Raw genomic sequence first — 22,080 nt, 5'->3', positions numbered from 1 at the left:
AATGGCAAAACCAACTTTTTGGTTAGAAGCCAAGCATTCGATAAAACAAATAAAGTATTTTTGAGAAAAAAATTCAGATCGAGGTTGTGTGGTTGTGTAAAAAGACATCTGTTTTTACGGCCCAAAATTTGAATCCGACGGCAGTAACGCTTATCAGTGTATTTCTTCCTTCTCAAAAATGTCTCCAAAACGTGATACAATTTGTAGTTTAAGCTGTAGACCTATTGCATTTATCTACGTTTAAAACTAATACAACCGAAATGTTCCAAAGAACAAAACAATGTTTATTTGATGGCTTTTAGAAGCAGAAAATAGTAAGTATAAACAGTAACAACGTGGTTGGCTGTGACATTTTACTGGGAATCACAATTTTGATGTGCTTAGCTGATTTTGTGGCTTTTAGATAGTTCTATGATAATTTTCAGACCTAAGTATAGTCCCCAAGAATTCCAAGTCTACTCCGCGGTAGTTGAATAACAGCAAGGCAAGTTGTTACAAGCAAGTTAACAATTACACGGTCTCACCTTACAAACTTTACCAAATTACTACTTGGGAAAGTTAAAGTGAGACAGTGTGAGTGCAACTATTTTACCAATATCCTTAATCAATTCAAATTCAATTCAAATCTTTATTCATCATGCCTCGCATAAAAAAACAACTTTTTCGGTTTGCATATTAAAATACAGTAATTAAAAATAGCAGAAAAGCATACATGAACCGTATAAATTAAAACAGATAATATAGACGATCAAACAAAACAATGTGTCGGTTTCACAAACAAAATAGACTTACAGAAATTGCAAACGTCGAAGTCCCTCAAAGGTTCCATTTTTAAGCTTTGTGATATTGTTGTTCGCCAGGACCCTGAAAGAAGAAAAAAACAACCTTGTTGTATTTTCTTACTGTGCTTTCAGATGCATTATTATAACAGCCTTCGGCTGAAGTCTCTTATTATTTGAGAGAGAAATTACCTCTTTCTTAATGTTTTATAATATCAACAGCTCCCCATTGCTTGTGACCAAGCAGATTGTATGCTAACAATGTGCATTAAGGGTCTGGGTACTTTTTACACAATTTCCACAGATTTACATTAAACTTAAACAGTTTGGAAAAAATGATAATAGAGAGCCTCCCTTACTTGCTGAGGTGCTGTTGTTTTTGAGAAATGAGTAAAACCATGCCACATTTTAGTCTCAGTTTTAGCGTGTCAAAACGTATCAACCAGTTATGGTATTTTACCATAACAAACCATAGTTTCTGGTTAATACATTTTTACATACAATTCGTCTCACTCAGAGTGACTTGTTATATAGTACTCATTTTACAAAAACTACAGCAAGTAATATTTTAAGGGAAGCCTTCTACTATCATTGTCTTCAAACTGAGTAAGTTTAATGTAAATCTGTGGACATTATATTTTGTTTTGTGACAATAAGTACCCAAGCTTACGTGTTTTTATAATTTTGTATATTTCATATTTCATGTACTTACAGTTTATACAAGTTTTTCTGATTCCTGAACATCCCTGGTTTCAGCTCGCCAATGTTATTACCGGAAAGGTCTCTACATACAACACAAAAGGGAAAATCATGTTATGGTATTGATAATCTCATTATAAACAGTTAAAAACACTTCGCTTTAGTATCGTTAGCATTTTTTTTTTGTGCATGACAACGGTGTATTTAAATTAATGTTAATGGGAAGGTATACGCTTGGTAATCACTCATAAAAATAACTGCAATACAGACATTTGATTAAAACCTACAGCAGTTTTCGATAGTATAAATCAGTCTATAATAGGAATACAGTCGAACGGTCCCAAAAACAAATATGCATAAACTCCATTTTTTCCAATCTGAATAAAATGCTTTCGCACAACGGTAACCAGTGCATTAAAACTACATTAAACAAAATCATGTCCCCTTCCATTTTATTTGTCCAGAAATTGAAGATATCTGCTTACAATTCAGCTAGTTGTTGAAGCTCCTCCAGACGCAATATCAACGTATACTCCAGGGATATGTTGTAATTAAGCAATGCCTCCCTCCGATGTCTGCGTTCGGGGAAAATACTACTGATTTCCCTAAATAAATACAAAAATAAAGCAAAATGAGAACACAATCAAGGGAGAAAAACAAATCTAACATAGCATTGTTGTCTGAGGTTGTTATTATAAAATCACATTACGTCAATTCTTTCTTTATCGGATTTGAGGCATTGCAATTTTTTGCGGTAACACCATGTGTGTATCTACTTGCCAGGTAGAGTGTGTTCTTAGAGAACTGTCTTCTTTATTATACTTCAGCGGAGTAGCTTTAAATCGGATGTTCGGGAGACTCCTCAGCTTCTATATAATTCACCATACACAGCTCTATAGCATAGGATAGCCTATACTGACATCAGCAGCACATTACGATAACATAAAATATGCATTTTGTAAGTTCAAGATCCAACAAATGTCTTGCTCAAAAATATTTCGTCAGAGAAAAAGTGACAACACCCCTGTTGTAAGCATACACCTCAATTTTGTAAAAGTTTGTAAATGTGATCAGTCATAATGGATAGTTAATTTTAATGAATTTTGAATTGCACACCTAACCTTTAAAACAAACACTTACAGTTTGCGAATGTTTACCGGTATTCCATTGATTGTTTCCTTGTTCCACGTGACACCTTTACAGACGTACGAGAGACCAGAACATAAACACCCGGCTGGGCACTCAGCTTCTGCGTGACATATAATCAGAAAATGGAATAGGGTTAACGAACATTAATTTGTACTAACAAACCAAACAGAGTAACAAACAAACGAGCAGAAGGAGACAAGTAAGGAGTTTCCATTGAGAAAGACGGTTTATTTTTGTAGCAATATTTATATTGGATATTTCCCAAGTTATATCGTAATGTCAGCCCTGGCTATATGCGGCAGTAAACGGATGCATTACATCAGGGGCCAATTTCATAGAGCTGCTTAAGCAAAAAATTCGCTTAAGCACGAAAATAGCTCGCTTATTTTACACATGTTACTGGCAAAAATTTCATGCCATAAACATTGCTTGTGACTGGTATTTAGCTGTTGTTTACTTAGCATAACAATTGAGCGGAGTTTTGGCCGGTAAATTAATTTTACTAGGCAAGGATTTTTTTGCTTAAGCAAAATTTTGTGCTTAAGCAGCTCTATGAAATTGGGCCCTGATCGAAACTAAATATATTTATTTGACAAAATAGAAAGACCATCAACATAGGGCTAGATAGATCAGTTTGTAGAGTACCGGCACAAAAATCCGGGGGTCGTTGGTTCAAATCCCGTTGTTTTTTTTTTTTTTTTTTTTTTTCCCCAAATCATTCAAAAAATACCCACAGCAATTCCTTTGTGGTCTAATGTTTGAATATGTATATATATATATTTTTTTGTCTTTCTTAGAAATAAACGAATTGTTGTCTCCTTACCGCAGAATAGTTCATCGTCCCCAGATGGGCAGTGTTTCACACCATCACATATCTCCGCCTGCGTTACGCAGACATTTGATTTGTGACACTGGTATTGCCCAGAACATGTAAAGTTACCTGGAAATAAAAACAGCAACATCGTGATTATCAAATCCCGTTGTAAGAAAACTTGGCAAACTCAATGGGATATTAACAAGCTGCAACAGCCATTGTCTCTTAAAGCCTGCAAACATTTTGCATGGTTTGACGTATGATTAGGGCACGGTTAAGGGCATCCTTTGAGGAAATGGTAATTTTCTACTGGAGGGCATACTGTTCCACCATAGGGGGCATGAAGGCAATCGCCTTTAGTGCCTTCTTTGCCTCCGTGACGTATCAGACGTGTAACTAGACGACATAGTCTAAATAAGCGGCAAGCTTGTAGGAATCAACTTTTGTTTATGGGCTATGACTCTTTAACTTCCCGGGTTAATCACTTAATGAAGTTCCAAAAAACCTCCTCAAAACCCTCCTCTGTTCTATTTCTGTCTAGCTTTGGTTGTGCTCATTGGTTGTGCTATAGGTTCACTGCTAGAGCCCTAGCTTCTTTGATCACAAATGACCTGGATTCTGGGCTCCCATGAGGGAGGCATCGCCCCATTCCTGAAAGTTTTTAAAGCCCTTTTAACTCAGATTTTGCGTAAGTTGGACTCATTTCTTTGTCATTTTGATACAGGTTATGGTTCGTCCTAGTCATATTATTTTTTACCCAGCAGTGTTTTGACACGTGGGCGTGTGTAGCATTACTTTGGCGCCGTTTCTAAATACAATTTATTTGGGCCCTTCATCCGCAACCCCTCTCTGTATTGGTCTTTCTGGTCACCTCACCCAATATTGACACAATCTTGTCTGGACGCTTTGATCTCAAAATATTCACCGTGTAAAGAAAAGCCCGACCTGGATATCGTATAGGGGCCTATAGTCACATCAACAACATCTCTTTTATTCGATAAACATGAAACAGGTTACTTAATAAAGAAGGGTTTAGACTTACCGCATCCGAGCTCGTCTTCACCCCCAGGGCAGTCCTCCGTCAGGTCGCATCGCCGGTGCAGGGGCACGCAGTAAGACCCCGGACATTTGAATGTGTTATTGCTGCACTCGAACTCATCTGTGGTCAACAATATTGGCACACAATCATGTTTTAAATTACTCCAAGCGAGTTTGGTTTCGGATTGAATCCCCCAGTAATAATCACAGAGTTGTCTTAAATATCAGTGTTATGGTAGTATCTGGTACACCTGATCATCTGGCTGTATGAAAAGAGATTGGTAACAGGGTCCTCTGTTTTGCAAAAATTTAACCTCAATGCATAGTTCTCGGTGTCAAATTCAACACAATCTTGTTTATCTTGTAATCCATACTCAGTGTTATAACTGCCTTGGGATGAAGCTGTGATTGATGTGAAATGGCGTCTTACCGGAGATTTTTATTTCTCTTTACACATTTTTTTAGGGGACACTTGAAAAATGGAAAAAAATTACAACAACAAAATTATGTAAAGTTCGAATAAACCTCCCACAAACAAAACGTCCCGGCTTCGGCTTAGCAAATTGGTGCTGTCCGCCTTTCTGGGGCAGTCGGGCGTATCTCTCCTCGGTAAGACACCAGTTCGGATCACACTGGGGCACTTTGTGGATTGGGTTTTTCACCATAAACTGCCTGGTTTCCCCTGGAATATTTCTCTGAAGTTTTCCTCCTAGATCTAAAACCGAAATTCCTTCCTTGTCTTCTCTCCATTGGGTTAATGGCTAGTCGACCTGTGAGTTGCATTATGAGAGTAAACTTGCTTCATATAGGATTTGAGGCATTGCAACAAAGAGTTCGTGTATTTTTTCCCTGGAACATTTCCCTGTGGTTTTCCTCCCACAACTAACAATTTATCTTCCTTCCTTGTCTTCTCTCCATTTGGGTTTAATTGACTAATAATTATAGCGATTCAATTCGCTTTTCTGAGAGTACTTGCTTCACAACCAGGACAAATGAAATGAAATGAGCATTCTTTTCCGAAAGCGCATGATTGCAAATCTGTTTAGTGTTAGCAAAAACAAGAGCCGAAGTTGAAGCAAACCATCGTTTCGAAAACGCCCCCAAAGTACAAACTCACCACAGAAACGTAGATGTGTGACGTCACGGCATCCCGTCTGATAGCCGTACTGATCGAAGTCGTATATGCAAATGTGTTTCCTGTCGGCGCATGCGCCGTTGTTGCACTGGATCAGACTTTGGTCTGAACCACACTGGAAAAACTCTGCAATATGAAACAAAAACAAGCACAAAATCTTACATTAATGACATTACTGTAACAATAAAAACAACAACTTGGACCATAGGGGTCTATCTGTTGATTTCTTTCCATTATGCCATTGTTACAATTAGGTCTAGGCCTATATACCTGTAAAACGAACGGTACCTATTTCGTTTTGGAATTTTCAGTTAAAGCCAATTGGACACTTTCGGTAAACAGTGTTGTCCAAAGGCCCACACTTCGTGTATCACAACTTATATATAAAACAACAAACCTGTGAACATTTAGGCTCAATCGGTCATCGGAGTCGGGAGAAAATAACGGGAAAACCCACCCTTGTTTCCGCACGTTTCACCGTGTCATGACATGTGTTTAAAATAAATCCGTAATTTTGATAATTTTTTTAATGTTTCCTCAAAAAGTAAAGCATTTCATGGAATAATATTCCAAGAGAAGTCGTTCACCATTACCTTCTGTAAACCCTTTAAGTTATTTTTAAATCTGTGAACTTTTTTTCTGTTCCGAAAGTGTACAATGGCTTTAAGAAAGTGGAGTGATAAGACATAGAGTCAACTCAAAATGGTTGATTGTAGTGTCATAAATTCCCTGACCACTCACATACCATTTTCAAAATTGATATAATATATTAATTTTTGTACGTAATGAAATGGACACTAGCACATCAATAAAAAAAAAAAAACAATGACTTTTACCACATTTGTTGGTGGGTTCATCTTCTCTACTGTTCCCTGGACAGTCTTTTGTTCCATCACAGTGGGTGTGGTCAGGCAGCCACGCCCCATCATAGCACTGGAATCCACCATGCACTGCCGCTATAACCAAGTGAAAATAAACTTAGCTCGTTATTAATGATCACTCTTCATGATGGTCTAAAATCTCATTTATTTAAAAAAAATTGAAAATCTCATCGAAAGGTGTTGTGACTGGAATCCGTTCAGTGCTTCAAAAGAAAGGAAACAATAAAAGACAAACAAACAAACAAACAAACAAACCAATCACTGCAACAAACGAACAAACAAACACACAAAGAAAATCCACAAACCGACAAACAATCATACCAAAGACACATTCATCCACAAGGATGTGGAATTTATTTAAATCATGGTTATTTTAGGGATTTGTCATCATCGTCGAGTGCCCTTGTAATGCAATTTTTTATCGTTTTTACTTTCAAATTCCGTGCAAAATATAATGAATAACTACCTTGCTGACCATAGACCCATTGTTCATTTCAAACAAGCTTTTTTTTTTGGTTTTGCAATGGTAAAGTTTTATAGCAACAAAGTAGTCAAACTTATGTATAAAGATTCTTTCCACAACAAATTAACTGAGCGTCGTACGCATACGGCACACGCACAATACACACGCGTGCGTTAACGGTAGCGCGTCAACGCGTGACGCCCCGATGTAGTCAACGCGTACGCCCTTGAGTGTACGCCCTGTGATATGATTGGTTGAATGGTGACATACTGCGTCATAAAGGTGACAATTCAAAAGTTCGTGCGCGTCATACAGAAAAACGGTCGTCACACAAGTTTGTTTTGTTTGAATTTCGAAGTTGGCAACTGAATGCTTCAACAAACAAAGTTGCTTTGGAAAATTCACGACAGAGCCAAAAGTTCACCAAGGTTTGAACATGGATGGAAGTGCAAACAAGCAGCGAACGACGACGCCGTCATCGGGCCTCAAAAGGCCGGCTGCAAACGCCTTCATACCTCTGCTTCTCATCAAGAACGGACAGGCATTGGTGAAGGCGGTACCGTACAGCATCCTGCAGCGAGCCATGGGTACGATGCAACAGTCTAAACGCAGCAGAACAGAATCCAAGAAACCAGAAACAACATCAGCAATCCCTGAAAGCAACGGCCACCAGGCAAGTTCTTTCCCTTCTTGCTCCAACAAAACATTCAGTAAACCGCATGACATTGGATTGTCCATTACCGATGTTAAATCCATAAGCATGAACGAATACAACAAAACTGCAATGAAGAGCCAGGAAAAGTCTCATGGAGTTGACACAGAGAGCATGAGACTTGAGCAAGAAACCAACTCAACTCAAAACGTAGGGACACTTGGCTCGGAAGCCGATCAGTTTGCAAAACTGAAAATTAAATTTTCCCGCCAACGGAACGCCGATCCGAGTACAACATGGCGGGTTGTTCCATACAACTCCACACCAGCAGTATCTGAAAAGGGTCACAAAGACAGCAGACTGAGGGGACCATTAACGGAGCAATCTTCTGATAATGGCAGCTCTGGAAATATGACCAAGGAGCACCAAATTAGACAGAGTGATTTTAACCTCGCACGAAAATGGAGAGTGCAAGAATTTGAGAAGTCGTGTGCGAGGTGCAAGCCATTTTTAAACCAACCCCGGGCGACATGTGCTGCACCGTGCGAATCATCGTCATCATCGAGCGCTATAACCACCACAGAACCGTCGCTAACTTCTTCCATTCATTCATTTGACAACTCGACCTACCAACCAGAGCTGTCGATGCAGTACAACGTAAACCGGCGAAAGTCAAAACCTCGACCGCATTCCCCAAACACGTCACTGTCCACTGGTAGCCTGCCGCTGGTGTCGCCAAGGGGTGATCATTCGTGTACAGACACAAGCTCATCCGCTGGTATCCCACACAAGAGACGTCGACTCAGCGCAGCATCGTCCAGCGGGGATTTTCATAGCTCCATTGTGGAGGCACGGCCATCCCAACCAGACACCAGTGATACTGACAGCAATACCAGTAGCGACCTTGAGGATTGTCCGCAGTGGGTTTACGATAAACCGGTTTTCTCGGCTAAGACAACGCCAGTGGCCTCTAAATGCCGAAGCAGAGAGATCCCTGTGGTCTTTGAATCACCCAGGGATGAGATGATACACAATCTGAAGCGTCTTTTAGAACAACAGACACAAACTCTGGACGAATTAAAAGCGCCAGGCTCGAGGTAGAGTTCTCAAAAGACAAGGTCCTCTGATTGTTTAATTTTCATTATTATTGTTAAGAAATGTGTTTAATTGTTGGTAAAAGGGGACCAAAAAAAATTCAAAAAAATAGCAAGTTCTTATTTAGCGCATTCCACAATAACCGCCTCGTACTATAGTGCGCTTTACATTAGACCCACAGTTTTCTGTAAACCCTGCAGTGACCGCCATCTTTGAACACAAACAATGGCATCGTGTACGCGACTTTCAGCCAATGGTACCTCCTTTGGGCTTGTGACGTCATATCAGGCCTTCGTCATAGTAAACTAACGACACCATACTCATTCAGGCGTGAAAGTACAATAATAAACAACAAAGAGAACAAATTGGGACCAAAACTTAAAACGAAACACAAAAACAAACAGCAGGCTAGGGATTGCCCAAAAAGCGAATTAAATCATTTTATCTAAAAAAGCAATCCACATTGAATAAAAACAGCCGTTAGAACAAACAAACAGACAGATATGGACAGGTTATACACTCTTTGCTCATCTGGCCTCAACGCAACATTCGGCTATCCATGTACACCCATCTTGAATTGTAAGTCAGTTTATGTACACAAAATTACACACTTGAACCTAATTCAATTCAATTCAATTAATTTATTGTCTATACAAATAAAAATTATACATGTCTATTGATGACAGCTGCAAGAACACAAAGAAATACTACAGGTAATGATAAAACAAGATTTACAATACAATTTTAAAGCGAAAACAAAATGTGGGTGGGTGATCGTTTGTGCTTTAGATGTTCAACTTCCTAATGTTGTGGATAGTGTTGTTTTACTTTATTGTTTAGATACTATGAGATACGTGATATTTATTAAGATTATCAGGACTGGCTTTTCAATGTCATTATTTAGGGGTATACTTAGTTTCTTACCGCAATTCATTTCGTCAGATTGGTCCATGCAGTCTGGTACTAGATTACAATAGAGAGCCAAGCTGATGCACTGACCACTGTCACATCGAAACTGCGAGTCTGTGCATTCAACTATACCTATCAAGAAAAGGAATAATACATTTCTATTAAGATATTACGGCAGATTCAAATTGTGGAACTGTTGATGACTCTTTTTTCCAAACTTAAAATTACTATTAAATAGCAAATTTAGCAACAACGTTAACACTGAGCACTGAATCTGAATGTTTCGAACTATAAGCTGGCACATGCGGTAACTTTTTTTTTATTTCAACAATGCCAGTTAGATGCTGTATTAAGCATTTTAGTTCCGATTAACTCTTAAACACACAGCCATCAAAATCCAATATTTTTTTGGAGATAATGAGTTACAGCTATGAAGATGCCTTTTGTGCTACCCAACAGATGGATTGCTCTACGCGTCATCAACCGCCATATTTGATGTATTTTACACGTGAAAAGTGTACTCGCTGCGCTTGACTCCTGTGCATTTTTCACATGTAAAAACCATAGAGTTAGGCTGTGTCAGAAACGACAACTTCGGCTACAGCTACGTCTAGATCAGCGCGTCTGTCAGTGTTGAAGAATAGGCAGACGCGCGCGCCCTAGCCGTAGCTGTAGCCGAAGTCGCCGTTTCGGACACGGCCTTATATATAAGAACTAGAGGGCGCACTGGCCTATATACGCGCTCCGGCATGCGCGCAGGTGGCCATTTTCTAAGTTGACAAAACTGGCATCTCACAGCGTGTGTTTGTGCGGCCATTTTGTAAGTTGAACAAACAGCATCGCGTGACCGTTCAATAAAACAAAATTCAAACGTATATTTCATATTCAACGCGCGTGCAGAATGACGCGCTTGTCATCTTGCGGTCCCGTGGCGTTTGTGCACGAAGCATCACTCGTGCGCCCTCTAGTTCATATAAGGCCGTGTCCGAAACGACGACTTCGGCTACAGCTACGTCTAGATCAGCGCGTCTACCAGTGTTGAAGAATAGGCAGACGCGCGCGATCTAGCCGTAGCTGTAGCCGAAGTCGCCGTTTCGGACACGGCCTAACTCTATGTGTAAAAACACATCAAAGGTGGCGGTCAATGACGCGTATTGCAACCCATCTATACCCAAACTGTTCCTTGTGGGAATGTGCAGTGCAGTTGGTTGCCTCAAAGTTGTCGGGAAATGCCCTTTTGTGACCTAGCCATTAAATGATAACTTACTACAACTTGTTTCATCCGATCCATCGTCACAATGAGGAAAGAAATCACAGTAGAAGGAAAGTGAGATGCATTCACCGGAGAGGCATTGAAAACTCGTATCGGAACACGTGTACCCAAACATTCCTATGGCTGTAAACAAATAAAGTTAAATAAACAAATAAGCTTTTTAAACAGAAGAACAAATTGAGGATGTTTAGGATACAAATTATAGGTTGAATTAGCTATTGATTAATAAAACATACAACTGTATTGATATGAATTGTAAAATCAGCCGTCAAAAATCATGTTTTAAAATTATATTACTTCTGACAATGAGTTGTATATACTGCGTGGCACAGTAAACCCCGCACTAAGACAAGTAATGAAACGTTGTTGTTTCTGCTGTTAAACAAGTAGTAATTTTTTTTTTAATGTTGTGAGATATAACCTTTCCGTATGACTGTGTATTATAAAGAGTTCCACTATTTGCATAAAATAATAATATTTCCAGTGTTTTATTCAGTGTACCGCGACTGTCTCTTTAGTTTTATTTAATTATTTATTTATTTACTTATAATTTACTTATAATTTCTTAATTTCTTTATTTCGGTTTGAAATCACAAAACATGGTAGTATAGTGGTATTCCAAGTTTACTATTAAAAACAAATTGCTTACAAAATCACAAATTAGGCCTAAGTATTATTACAAAGACAATCAAGATAAGAAAGCTACATGTAGGGCAGAAATAACTTAGAAAATAACGAGAACAAATTCAACTTTAGCAACGTAAAAGTAACCACATCATAGAGATGAAAAACAAGATACACATGACATAAAAGTTTTTAAAACAGACAGAAAAATACATATTTGATAAATACAGGTTATGCTAAATTGGAATGATGGGTTTGATTAAGGTTAACTATTACAACATACAAAGAGATATAAAATACGAATAGTTATTACCATTCTTGCAGGCTACTTCATCGCTACCGTCCGTACAGTCATTGCGATAATCACAAACGTAGACAAGATGGATGCACTCCCCGGACCCGCAACTGAACATACTAGTGGCACATGTGGGGGTTTCCACTAAACAAAAAAACCAACAAGTATAAAAACAAAATGTATGTGTTTATGAAAAACAAAGCACTAGAATAAAATCCATGTTGAGATATCGACGACAGAATGGGGGTTAATAGGTGTAATGGCTAATTGTTGTTTGTACGTCATCAGTTTGATTGCGTTTTACCCGCTATGGTTCTATATGTAATACACACGGTCGTGGGTTCAACTTCTGGTGGGCGGGAGCCCGCCTCCGCTTTCTCAGAAACTTTACACATTGTAATCAACACTTAAACAATGGTTTGGTACAGCAAGTTAACTTTTCTACGGCTGGAAGTAAAACTTACTGGGAAGGTCACGTGATTATATTCTAACCACTTTGTGGTTCAAACTATCACGCGACTCTACGGCTTTTTGAAAAATGCTCAAAAACGGCTAAATGTGGTGATTTTTTAGGGACTGCTCTTCTGCATACCCGGAATACCTTTGAAGTCATATCTAAGTCTATTTTGTGGCCCAAATGGCCCATTTCAGCCGGTGTGCCCCTTTAAGGTTTTGTTTGTTTAGAAAAAAGGTCTGCCAATGCAATATTCTGTAAATAAATAAAAGTAAAGCATATTTCTAAGAAGTACAGTAGCTTTACCCACACCCAGTTTGTACACCCCCTGTGGACATCGTTTGTTTGTTTGTTCCTTTATTCCTGTACAGATCATCTGCCCATAATACCTTAAAACACAAACATATTTCCTTGTGGGGCACACCCCGCGGCGGCCCGGTCTCAAACAATTTGCCAATATATGGATACCTTTTCTTGTCCCGTTTTTATCTGGTTCCCGGTCGACAGAAGGACAGCAAGTATTACAACTTAACATGGATCACGTGCTGTATATTATTCATGTATCAAACGGCTTGCGCCTAAAAAACTTGTATATATTATTATACCTGTCGCCATCATGGCGCAAATAGCTCCATCCACGCCTTGATCCACCTGCTCACGAACTTGTATCCAATCACCATCCGAGAACGTCATGACGTCATAAGCCGTGTCTTCACCGTGACCACGTGGACCAATCAAAAACCTTGTGAGCACGTCTGGGTTGATACCCCACACGTGTTTGAGGAAGTACGGCAGCTTGGTGGCGATGTCTGCATCGAGCGCACGGGCGAGGGTCGAGTTGGTCGGGCAGCGGTTCAGGAAGGCGGTGCTCCAGTTGACCAGTATCTTGACGCAGTAGCGACCGTGGACTAGGCTCCATTGACTTTTGCAAACTGTGTATACAATAAATAACAGTGATGACACAATAAGTGGTTAGTTTTCATCACGAATGAAAGGCTGGCTGAGTGGACGGTTGTGTCTCGCGAGTGACGAGGTGTTTATTTAAGAGCGGAAGGCGATATGGTGCACTTATATGATGAGGCAGGGAGGCCTACCCGGCACAGCTATAGATGGTCTGTCAACCTACAGGTACAATTCGAGACAGAGACCGCCCTAAGCTGCGCTGGATATCGATAGACAACAACGTGACAAAGTGTGGTAGCTAGTGTAGGAAAGCTGACAAGTGAAAATGAACAGGTGAAGGCGGCGACTCCAGGGGTGCGCCCCATTAAAATTTGAGGATGAGGCGGCCAAGGGAATTTAAAGTAACTATTTCTGCCACTTTATTGTTTTATGGTATGCGCTGGGCCATAGAGGCTCCTGCATTATGCGCTTCATCAATGTCACATCGTGTTTATATTGATGTCAGCACTCAAAGTGTGTGGTATAACTAATTTAATACATACCTGCTGTTGATGGCCCTTGTAGAAGTGGAGCAGGTTCCGTCGTTGTATCACCTAAGAGTTCCAAAACAACTATTTGTCATTCCTCTTGATCAAACACAAAATGTTGGTGTTTTACTATGAGATGTGATCATAAAATCTGCAAGACCGATTGATAGGGTTCTAAACTGCATTTTTTAAGTCCCTACTTGACAGCGTGGGTTTGCCATGTAACAAAATTTCTTCATCATCTACTCTTCTCGTTTGGCTCTTAGTGTGTTGTGAATGCTATTAGCCAGATCCAAAACAAGAACATGACGTATCGTTTATTGTGACGCCACGCTGTTTCAAGTGCACCAAATATATTTGCCACACTAAGCCAATTATCTTTCCAAAAATGAGTTACTTGATTGAGAGAAACTTAATTATTATCCCTTGTTCCGTTTTGTCGGATGAATGTTCCAATACCGTGAAGAGAGAGGAAGCTACGAGTAGTATACCTCTGGAAATGGCGACTTTTTCACAGATGAACTGGTTGGAGTTGGTTGAAGCACACGGCACGTCATGCCAGTGGCTCGTCGAGTGTAGATCACGTAGAATAATCTGAGAGCATCTTTCAAGAGCGCCACCATCCGGCTGTGGAGCCATCGTGAAAGATGGAGCCATCCTACAAAATTATAGAAATTCATGCAATTACCTTATGCATACCCTGCACTATAGTGCATTATCAGAGTTCAAATTACTGTTTTTGTTCAGAAGGGGCCCCGGGGGTGAGGGGCAGACGGAACAAAGAAGGACTCTCAACAAATCCAATTAGTTCCCATGTTTGTTTTAGTTGTTCCAAGTTTGAAATCAATTGTGTCATGACTGAAGCTTAAAACTATTTAAAAAAAAGAAACTTGGATACAGTTTTTGAGGTAGAATGGTGAGGTATCAAGAACATAAATATAATCTACACAAGAAAATAGATTATACACCTTTTTTGTTTTTTCTTTTTTACCGCAAACCAAAAATTCAAGAAAATGTGGACTTACATTTGACCTGTTGTACGTGGGACAAACCAATCAGCGTAGCTCAGCGGGCTACCATCAACCCAACGATGCTGCTGTTGCTTGGTATCGTATGTTAAACCTTGAAGGAATTAAACAGTTCGGTGATCAAATCTGAACAAGCACTGAGTTGTAAATTTTTTTAATTCACACAAGTTTAACTTCATAGATTTTAAAGGCAGTGGACACTATTGGTAATTACTCAAAATAATTATTGGTATAAACTTGGTAACGAGTAATGGGGAGCTGTTGATAGTATAAAACATTGTAAGAAACGTAGTTATTTGAGAAAGAAGTAGTTTTCCACGAATTTGATTTCGAGACCTCAGAATTAGAACTTGGGGTCTCGAAATCAAGCATCTGAAAGCACACATCTTTGTGTGGCAAGAGTTTTTTCTTTCATTATTATCTCGCAACTTAGACGACCAATTGAGCTCATAATTTTAGTTTATGTGAGATACACCAAGTGAGAAGATTCGTCTTTGACAATTACCGATGTAATTGTGTGCAGTGTCTTTAAAAGGTTCCCCGAATGTCTGTTACTAACCAATGCAGGTAATAATAACATTAAAGGGACACGTTGCCTTGGATCGGTCGAGTTGGTCTTTGAAAATCGTTCTGTAACCGTTTGTTGTAAAATTTATATGGTTAGAAAGATATTGTAAAAGTAGAATACAATGATCTACACAAATATGCCTCGAAATTGCGTGGTTTTCTTTTTACCCTGTCGACTAACACGGTCGGCCATTTATGGGAGTCAAAATTTTGACTCCCATAAATGGCCGATCGTGATAGTTCGCGACGTAAAAGGAAAACCGTGCAGTTTCGAGTGATACTTGTGTGGATCATTATATTCTACTTTTAAAACATCTTTCTAACCATATGCATTTCATAACAAACGGTTTCAAACGCTTTTAATAGACCAACTCGTCCGATCCAAGGCAACGTGTTCCTTTAACTAAGACTTGAAATGCGCACATTATCCACGGCACAGGAAAAAAAAAATCTACTAGTCCCCCAAAACTAAGTTTTGAGAAGGGATTTGAATGTTGTGTTACGTACAAAGGGTATGAAATTAAGTAGCGGTTGCCAACTTGGTGTCAATTTCCCCTTGTGGGACCGTCTGACCTAGTTTCAAATCAGGGAGTTTCAACGCAAGATTTTAAATTAAACATTGGTGAAAACGAGTTTGGGCAGATCTTAAGGGAAGACTATCAAAGCAGCTAAATAAATAAATAGTAAAACGATATTCAGCCACTGCCTCGAAGAAATTTGAGACGCCAACCACTTAACGATGACATTTTTCGGTCGAGTTTGAGAACCATTTACCTATATATGTATTTGACGTGTTCGTCAGCCACTCTGACGTCATCAGACGATGAATAAAGTTCATCTCGGCGAAGTCATTGATGCTAACGAGGTGAGCGCCCTCCATTGTGCATAGACGCTGAGCGTCCGTCCACCTGATGGATTGATTGGCCTCTCTGAACGTGTAGCAGTTACCGTTGTAGGATGACCACTTAGCACCGCAGGCATCCGCTAAATTTGCAATGAAAGTACTTAGTTATATTTATATAATAATGACTTCTCATGTAGCACTCGATGGTATCCGTCACTCAGCGATGCTTAAAGGCAATTCAACAGCTACGTTGTTGAAGCATGAGACCTTCGCTCGGCACCAGCGGCCAGTCAATTACAGTCAATCCAGGACCGCTGGGATGGGCTAATCGCTTGCACATATTCTTGTTCAGGAATTACGTCATGCGTACAGTGCATAGAAATAATGGTGCAGGGTGAGTGTGATGCATGATGGGACTGCGCATTATTAAACCAATGACAGTGCATGATACGTTTGCCCATCCCAGCGCCTGGGGACGAGCGAATATGAGACCTTGCTCTACATATGCAAGGTGCAGGGTGCTGATACGCAATATTTGCAGCAGCCAATCAAACCAAGAACACTGGGGTGAACCCCCTTTTTTCAATAAATGCCTTGGATACTTTTACCTACATTACACAACACACGAGACCAAGGGCTTCACGTCCAATCCGAAGGACGCAACAAAAATGGTGTTCGTCACTTTCGTCACGTTGTCATAGTATGAGCTACATGTTTTAACAAACCTTGTTTTTACCGAAGAGTTTTACTTTCGATTTAAGGCTAAACGAAGACAAATATACTATGAGAGGGATTTGAACCAACGGAAACATTACGTAATAATCAGACTTACGAATAAATGAGTACTTATCATAATACTATTCTAGAAAAACGACACTTCTTTTGTTACATCACTTACCAATGTCACCATGGATATCCAAATCAACCTCTGGTATAAACGTCGTGGCCCTGTACTCGGCATAAAACCCGTTCCCAGTCACAGACCCGTCTCCACGGAACCGCAACGTCATCTCGTTAAAACTGGATCTGATTGGTCCACGTGGCGGGTTCTCATTGGTCAGTTTTGCCAGGAGCCTCTCTACCCTAGCGCCTGGTGGTCCGTCGCTGATCTGTACATTGGAAATACCGTACGGATCCGGTACGTCGAAAGCAACGAACTCTAATTCGATGTAGGTACCAGTGCGCGTGATGATGTGCCACATCGAGGAGGTACCAGCGAGGTAGGGCTCGGGGTAGTTGACGGATGCTATGGCGGCCTCTGGCATGTCGCACAGTTGGATACCTTCGCCGGTGTAGTACCCTATACCGCAGCCTGGGATGTCTGTGGTGAAGAGAACAGAATACATGAACCACTTGATGATTTCTAAATTAACATTTACTTGTTAATTCTGGTTGTAAAGGATTCTCTAGATGTGACTCAAGTCCCAATTCCGTGTCATCGCCAGAAAACTATTGTTTTGTGATGCTCTGTTCCATTCTCGGGACCACGATAGCTACATTTTGACTGCGGGCAGGCTTAGGGACCTCTCTCGCACGAGAACGGGACTTAAATCAAGTCTAAGGATTCTCAGAAAATTGGAATTATCCCTTGTGACTACAAAGAACCCAATGGAGAGAACACAAAGAAGGAAGTTTCAGTTTTCGATGTTGGAGGAAAACCCTAGAGAAGTATTCCAATGAAAACCCCACGCAATCAAGTTAGGGAACTGAAAACCCAATCCACATAATGCCCCTGGCGGGATTTGAACCGGGTCCTTTAGGTGGAAGGCGAAGAAAGATACCACTACGCCAACCTATCTATATTATTTAGTTTCTTGTCATCTCGTAATGTTCCAGGTTTCGAAACACATTTTTATTAGTGAATGTTGTTTTCAAATAAACCATTTCAATAAATTAAAGCAATCAATCTATGTAAACATAACATGGAAAGGTTTGCGGTAACACCATGTAATGACTGTCTCTATATGAATTGGGGTGGTTCTGAAAAGAAACCGTTGGTTTCAACTCGACGTTTCGATCAGTATGCTCTGATCGTCTTCATATCAAAATAGTGAGATCTTACCTCTACTTTCGTATTGAGCTTGGAAACCAAGCGATTTGGAGTCTAGTCCCGTACGGAATACCACTTGAATTGATGAAGAGTTAGATACGATGAGTGAGGGCGTGGAGCCACAAATAGCCTGCCCTCCATCGGATTTATCATACCAACCACTCCCGGTCCCGCCTCCTACAAATATCTGCAAACAAAACAAACGAGAAAATATAATTAGCTGGTGCAAACAACTTACCAAATAAAAGGACCGATGGTATAAATGCAAAATAATGTTAACGGCCTGAAGTTTCGACCCTATTAGGAGAGTCTTTCTCGAAACAAAACAAACTTTAACACCAAAATTCATATCTCAACAACCTCACGTTCCCCTTTTCCCAGAATTTGTATCCCAAAGAACTTCTCGTTAAACTTTGTTTTAAAGTAGAAAGTGGCAGTGTCTCACGTTTTGACCACCTTTTGACACGATGAGAGTCTGCACAGGTTGTAATTCCAGATGTTGGGTTGGTGTTTGGGTTGACGCATTGCATTGTCACGGTGGTATACCATGCACAGTTTGCAGTAAAACCATTGTGTAAATCAAATTTGTCTGCTGAGTAGATTTGTTCATTGAAAACTTGTCTTGCTATTATTATTCCAATTCCGCGGTGTAGATTTCGGAATCCCTGAGACTATTTAAAGTCGTAAATCTATCATGTTTGTTGTCAATCCTGTTTCTATGACATCCTCAATTTCATCACACCATCTTTAAAGGATAAATAACATTATAATAACATTATGGAGTGGCATTTATAGGCCACCGTAGCCTTTATTGTACGATGATGCCATGGGCTATAAATAAACCACCTTCAGTGAATGCTATTACAGCAGCCGATTTCACCAAACGCCATGTATAATCCTATCTCGAGTTAGTACGAGTAACTCGTCCTAACTTAGGATGGGTTCAATGCATCCTACGTATTTGGATAAGTCCTAAGATTAATCCTAAGTTAGGAATAGTTTTGTGAAATGCACGACTTGAGTCCTGTCACCTTTACTGTACAAAATGACCCACCTGTAAGTAGTCAGCACACCCCGTCTTGTCCTCAGTTCGGGAAACGATAAACTGCGAGAAATTGAGGGCGATGTACGACCCGGTGGGCAGACTAATGTTCCAGACGCAGATGGAGAACGGGGGCAACCTGGACGGGAAGTCATTGGTGGAGAAGTTTCCCCTTGATGACGTCATTACGTCTTTCTTCCCACACCCTGGGTCGCACTCGTCGTTTGGGGCTGTGCAGTCTGCGAAGAACAAATTGCTTAGTTATCAATATCAGTCTGAGGTTGGTATGAGTCAAGAATATATTTGATCTAAACAACTGAGGTGTGCAGGGCTAAAAAATCATTTAATCAACTAAGTTGATGTTTTTGGAAATGTAGTTTGTGTTCTTTGATTTGAGGTTGACATTAAGTCACAAAGATCTTGGAGCCAACAACAGAGATGAGTAGAGTAGGAACAGCAATATTAATAAACAAAATCATTGTTTGGTATGTTTTTAGAAGTGATCTGTGGGTTGTTTAGTCGAATATTGAATGAATTTTAAATGAAGGGTTAGACTGCAGGAGAGGTAATTAAAAGTGTGTGTGACTAAAATGATTGTATGAAAGAGATTTGCAGTTGGCATATTGGCGTTTTTGGTCCTCTTGTGTGTGTTTGCTGCCTTCCCTCGTTGGGGAAATCATCTAAACAATTAAAATAAAATAACAAACAAACAAAAACAAATATTTGAATTGTTTTTATTAGTTCGCTACCTGATGAATTAGGCTTTTCCATTTTGTGTTTCATTCCGAAGAAAATGTCTTTCTCAGTCGGTTTCCCTTAATTCGATTTTATTGTTTTGCACCCTTGGGCTGTAGTGCCAGGCATCCCTTGTGAAACACTCTTTTGGTATAATTTTAAACATGAGGAAAATATAGAATGCATATTGTATGACCCATTCAAGAAAGTGCAGTCTGCGGTTCAGACAAACAAATACAAAGTTGGCAACATTGGCCATATTTTATGTACGATTGTGTTCACGTTTTACAAATGCTGGCAGCGACCCTCCAGCTGCACAACAACCACTGAGGGGGCCGTCCTTGATCCATTTTGCTCAAGTCAGATACTTTGCTCGTAAAAAAAGGAAGAACAAAACAAGAAAAAACCTATGTACTTGAGAATGAAGTGGTAACCTACCCGTTGACTTGTAAGACGCCATAAAGCCGAGTTTCTTGGGCATGTCTTGCCCGATGGCGCCGATGTCCAGTCTCAACGTCACGTTGTTGGAGCGAGAGATGATCACCAAGCTTTGCAGCTCCCCGCAGAACGAACCACGTGACATGGAGTTGTAAGGTGTCAGGTGGTCTGTGACGTTGAGGACGTCAATGCAACGCGAGGTGCGCGGCTCTCTACGGAGCACCATCTCGTGAATCTCTAACCTTTAAAAAGATACAGCGCAAAATATATAAATCCCTCAAAATCCCTAATGTACATTATTATCTCTTTCCTTTTTTCCATCCATATTATCTTTCATGGATAAAATTCACCGGAATATCATTGAAAAATATAAACAACGAAGAGTTGGATAAGTGAGAAGTAGCTTGATTGGCCTTTGGGGCCAAGTTCGCCCAAGGATTAGTCTTGGTTCCAAGACCATTGGTGTTGCGCGGTCACACACAACCAACGTTCCGATTATGCACGGCAAAAACTGTCCACGCTTGTAATGAACGAACGCTAGCGGGCGCTCTGTTTCTCTGATTTACGGATCTCACCATGTGCTGTGCTCACCATGGTCTTGGATATTTGCAAATTGAAGGCGTGGCCAGACTATGTAAATTACTTTTAATATATGCAATATTCATATCACGTGACGAATTGAAGATGACTATTCAAACTAGATCGAGTCAAAGGTCAATATGATCGGCGGTCTATTTTTAATAATCTTTGCTCAAAGAGTGATTCCGTGGTCATTATAGGCCTATTAAAAGGAAAACAGTGAAATTTTAAGTATAGGTACTTATTCAGATTATGGATACGTGACGATTTGAAATCGTAAATAATGGTCAAAAATCGAACGTAAAATTAGCATTCAGAGAGTCCGTGTATCGGACGCTGTATGGCCCCCGCACGGCGTGGAGCAATCGGAACGTGAAATAAGCCTTGTGGAGTATCACGTACCGCCCATGCCGTGTCTCGTGGGGGTTGGAGGTGTTAAATCCCAGGCGCTATGAACTCCCAGCTTGCGGGTGTCGAATCCGTTGTTTCTTATGATCGCAACGTTCCAATATGCTCCATTTTGTTTCATGGCCCCCTAATTTCTTTTTGTTATGAGTTTTCAGGTAATTTTGATGATGTCAAAACGTAGGAATATCGCATTTTGTTATATTGACTTGTGTGAGTAGCTTCAAAAAAATATGAGAATTTTTTATAAAAGGTTTAAATAAAAATAATGCTAAAACAAAATTCCCTCAAAGCATAATTTTGTCAAACAAAGTATTATTTTTTAATTCTGTGAATGAAGAGTTATTTTTGAGGTAATGATTAGACTGGGCAACTAGTGGAATTTAATGACCCGACTATTCGCCTCAAATAACTGGGAGTTGAATAGCAGTAGTCGCCGCTGGACAAGCAATCAAAATTCGAAATTTCTCATGAGTTATTCCAAAAGATATTGTTACGACTACATCTACATTCCAAAAAATGTTATATGGTTACGTTCCAAGCTACGCAGCTACTCGGCTACGTTTACGTTCCAAGATACGCTTAGGTCTACGTTCCTTCAAGTTACACTATAATATCAAAAGGTACGCTTTCAAGCCCGAGTCAAGCTATGCCTACGTTCAAAGACACGCAGCTGCGTTTATGTTCCAAGATGCTACGCTT

At 40.0% G+C, this 22,080-nt stretch overlaps 2 protein-coding genes across 2 annotated transcripts in view; one reads left to right on the top strand and one right to left on the bottom strand.

The window, feature by feature from the left end:
* LOC139947054 (uncharacterized) overlaps positions 1–22,080 on the bottom strand; it is a 108,237-nt gene that overhangs the window by 9,180 nt on the left and 76,977 nt on the right. The window contains exons 21-41 of the mRNA XM_071944882.1: positions 20,395–20,636; positions 19,234–19,460; positions 18,192–18,366; positions 17,028–17,450; positions 16,060–16,269; positions 14,716–14,812; positions 14,470–14,478; positions 14,182–14,348; positions 13,706–13,756; positions 12,866–13,192; positions 11,825–11,950; positions 10,882–11,010; positions 9,630–9,746; positions 6,451–6,570; positions 5,597–5,740; positions 4,484–4,600; positions 3,451–3,567; positions 2,619–2,727; positions 1,964–2,083; positions 1,492–1,563; positions 793–864 (exon numbers count right to left, since the gene is read on the bottom strand). Coding sequence (XP_071800983.1) covers positions 793–864; positions 1,492–1,563; positions 1,964–2,083; positions 2,619–2,727; positions 3,451–3,567; positions 4,484–4,600; positions 5,597–5,740; positions 6,451–6,570; positions 9,630–9,746; positions 10,882–11,010; positions 11,825–11,950; positions 12,866–13,192; positions 13,706–13,756; positions 14,182–14,348; positions 14,470–14,478; positions 14,716–14,812; positions 16,060–16,269; positions 17,028–17,450; positions 18,192–18,366; positions 19,234–19,460; positions 20,395–20,636 — 3,171 coding nt within the window. The remainder of the gene's footprint in view (positions 1–792; positions 865–1,491; positions 1,564–1,963; positions 2,084–2,618; positions 2,728–3,450; positions 3,568–4,483; positions 4,601–5,596; positions 5,741–6,450; positions 6,571–9,629; positions 9,747–10,881; positions 11,011–11,824; positions 11,951–12,865; positions 13,193–13,705; positions 13,757–14,181; positions 14,349–14,469; positions 14,479–14,715; positions 14,813–16,059; positions 16,270–17,027; positions 17,451–18,191; positions 18,367–19,233; positions 19,461–20,394; positions 20,637–22,080) is intronic.
* LOC139947055 (uncharacterized) lies at positions 7,289–9,787 on the top strand. The gene is made up of 2 exons (XM_071944883.1): positions 7,289–8,707; positions 9,648–9,787. Exons 1-2 carry the CDS (start codon positions 7,395–7,397, stop codon positions 9,670–9,672), a joined length of 1,338 nt encoding a protein of 445 aa, XP_071800984.1. The 5' UTR covers positions 7,289–7,394; the 3' UTR covers positions 9,673–9,787.

Source organism: Asterias amurensis, chromosome 14 (assembly GCF_032118995.1).
Source record: "Asterias amurensis chromosome 14, ASM3211899v1".
In the NCBI taxonomy this organism is placed as follows: domain Eukaryota; kingdom Metazoa; phylum Echinodermata; class Asteroidea; order Forcipulatida; family Asteriidae; genus Asterias; species Asterias amurensis.
Note: the sequence above shows the minus strand (reverse complement) of the source record. Positions and strands in the feature narration are given on the sequence as shown.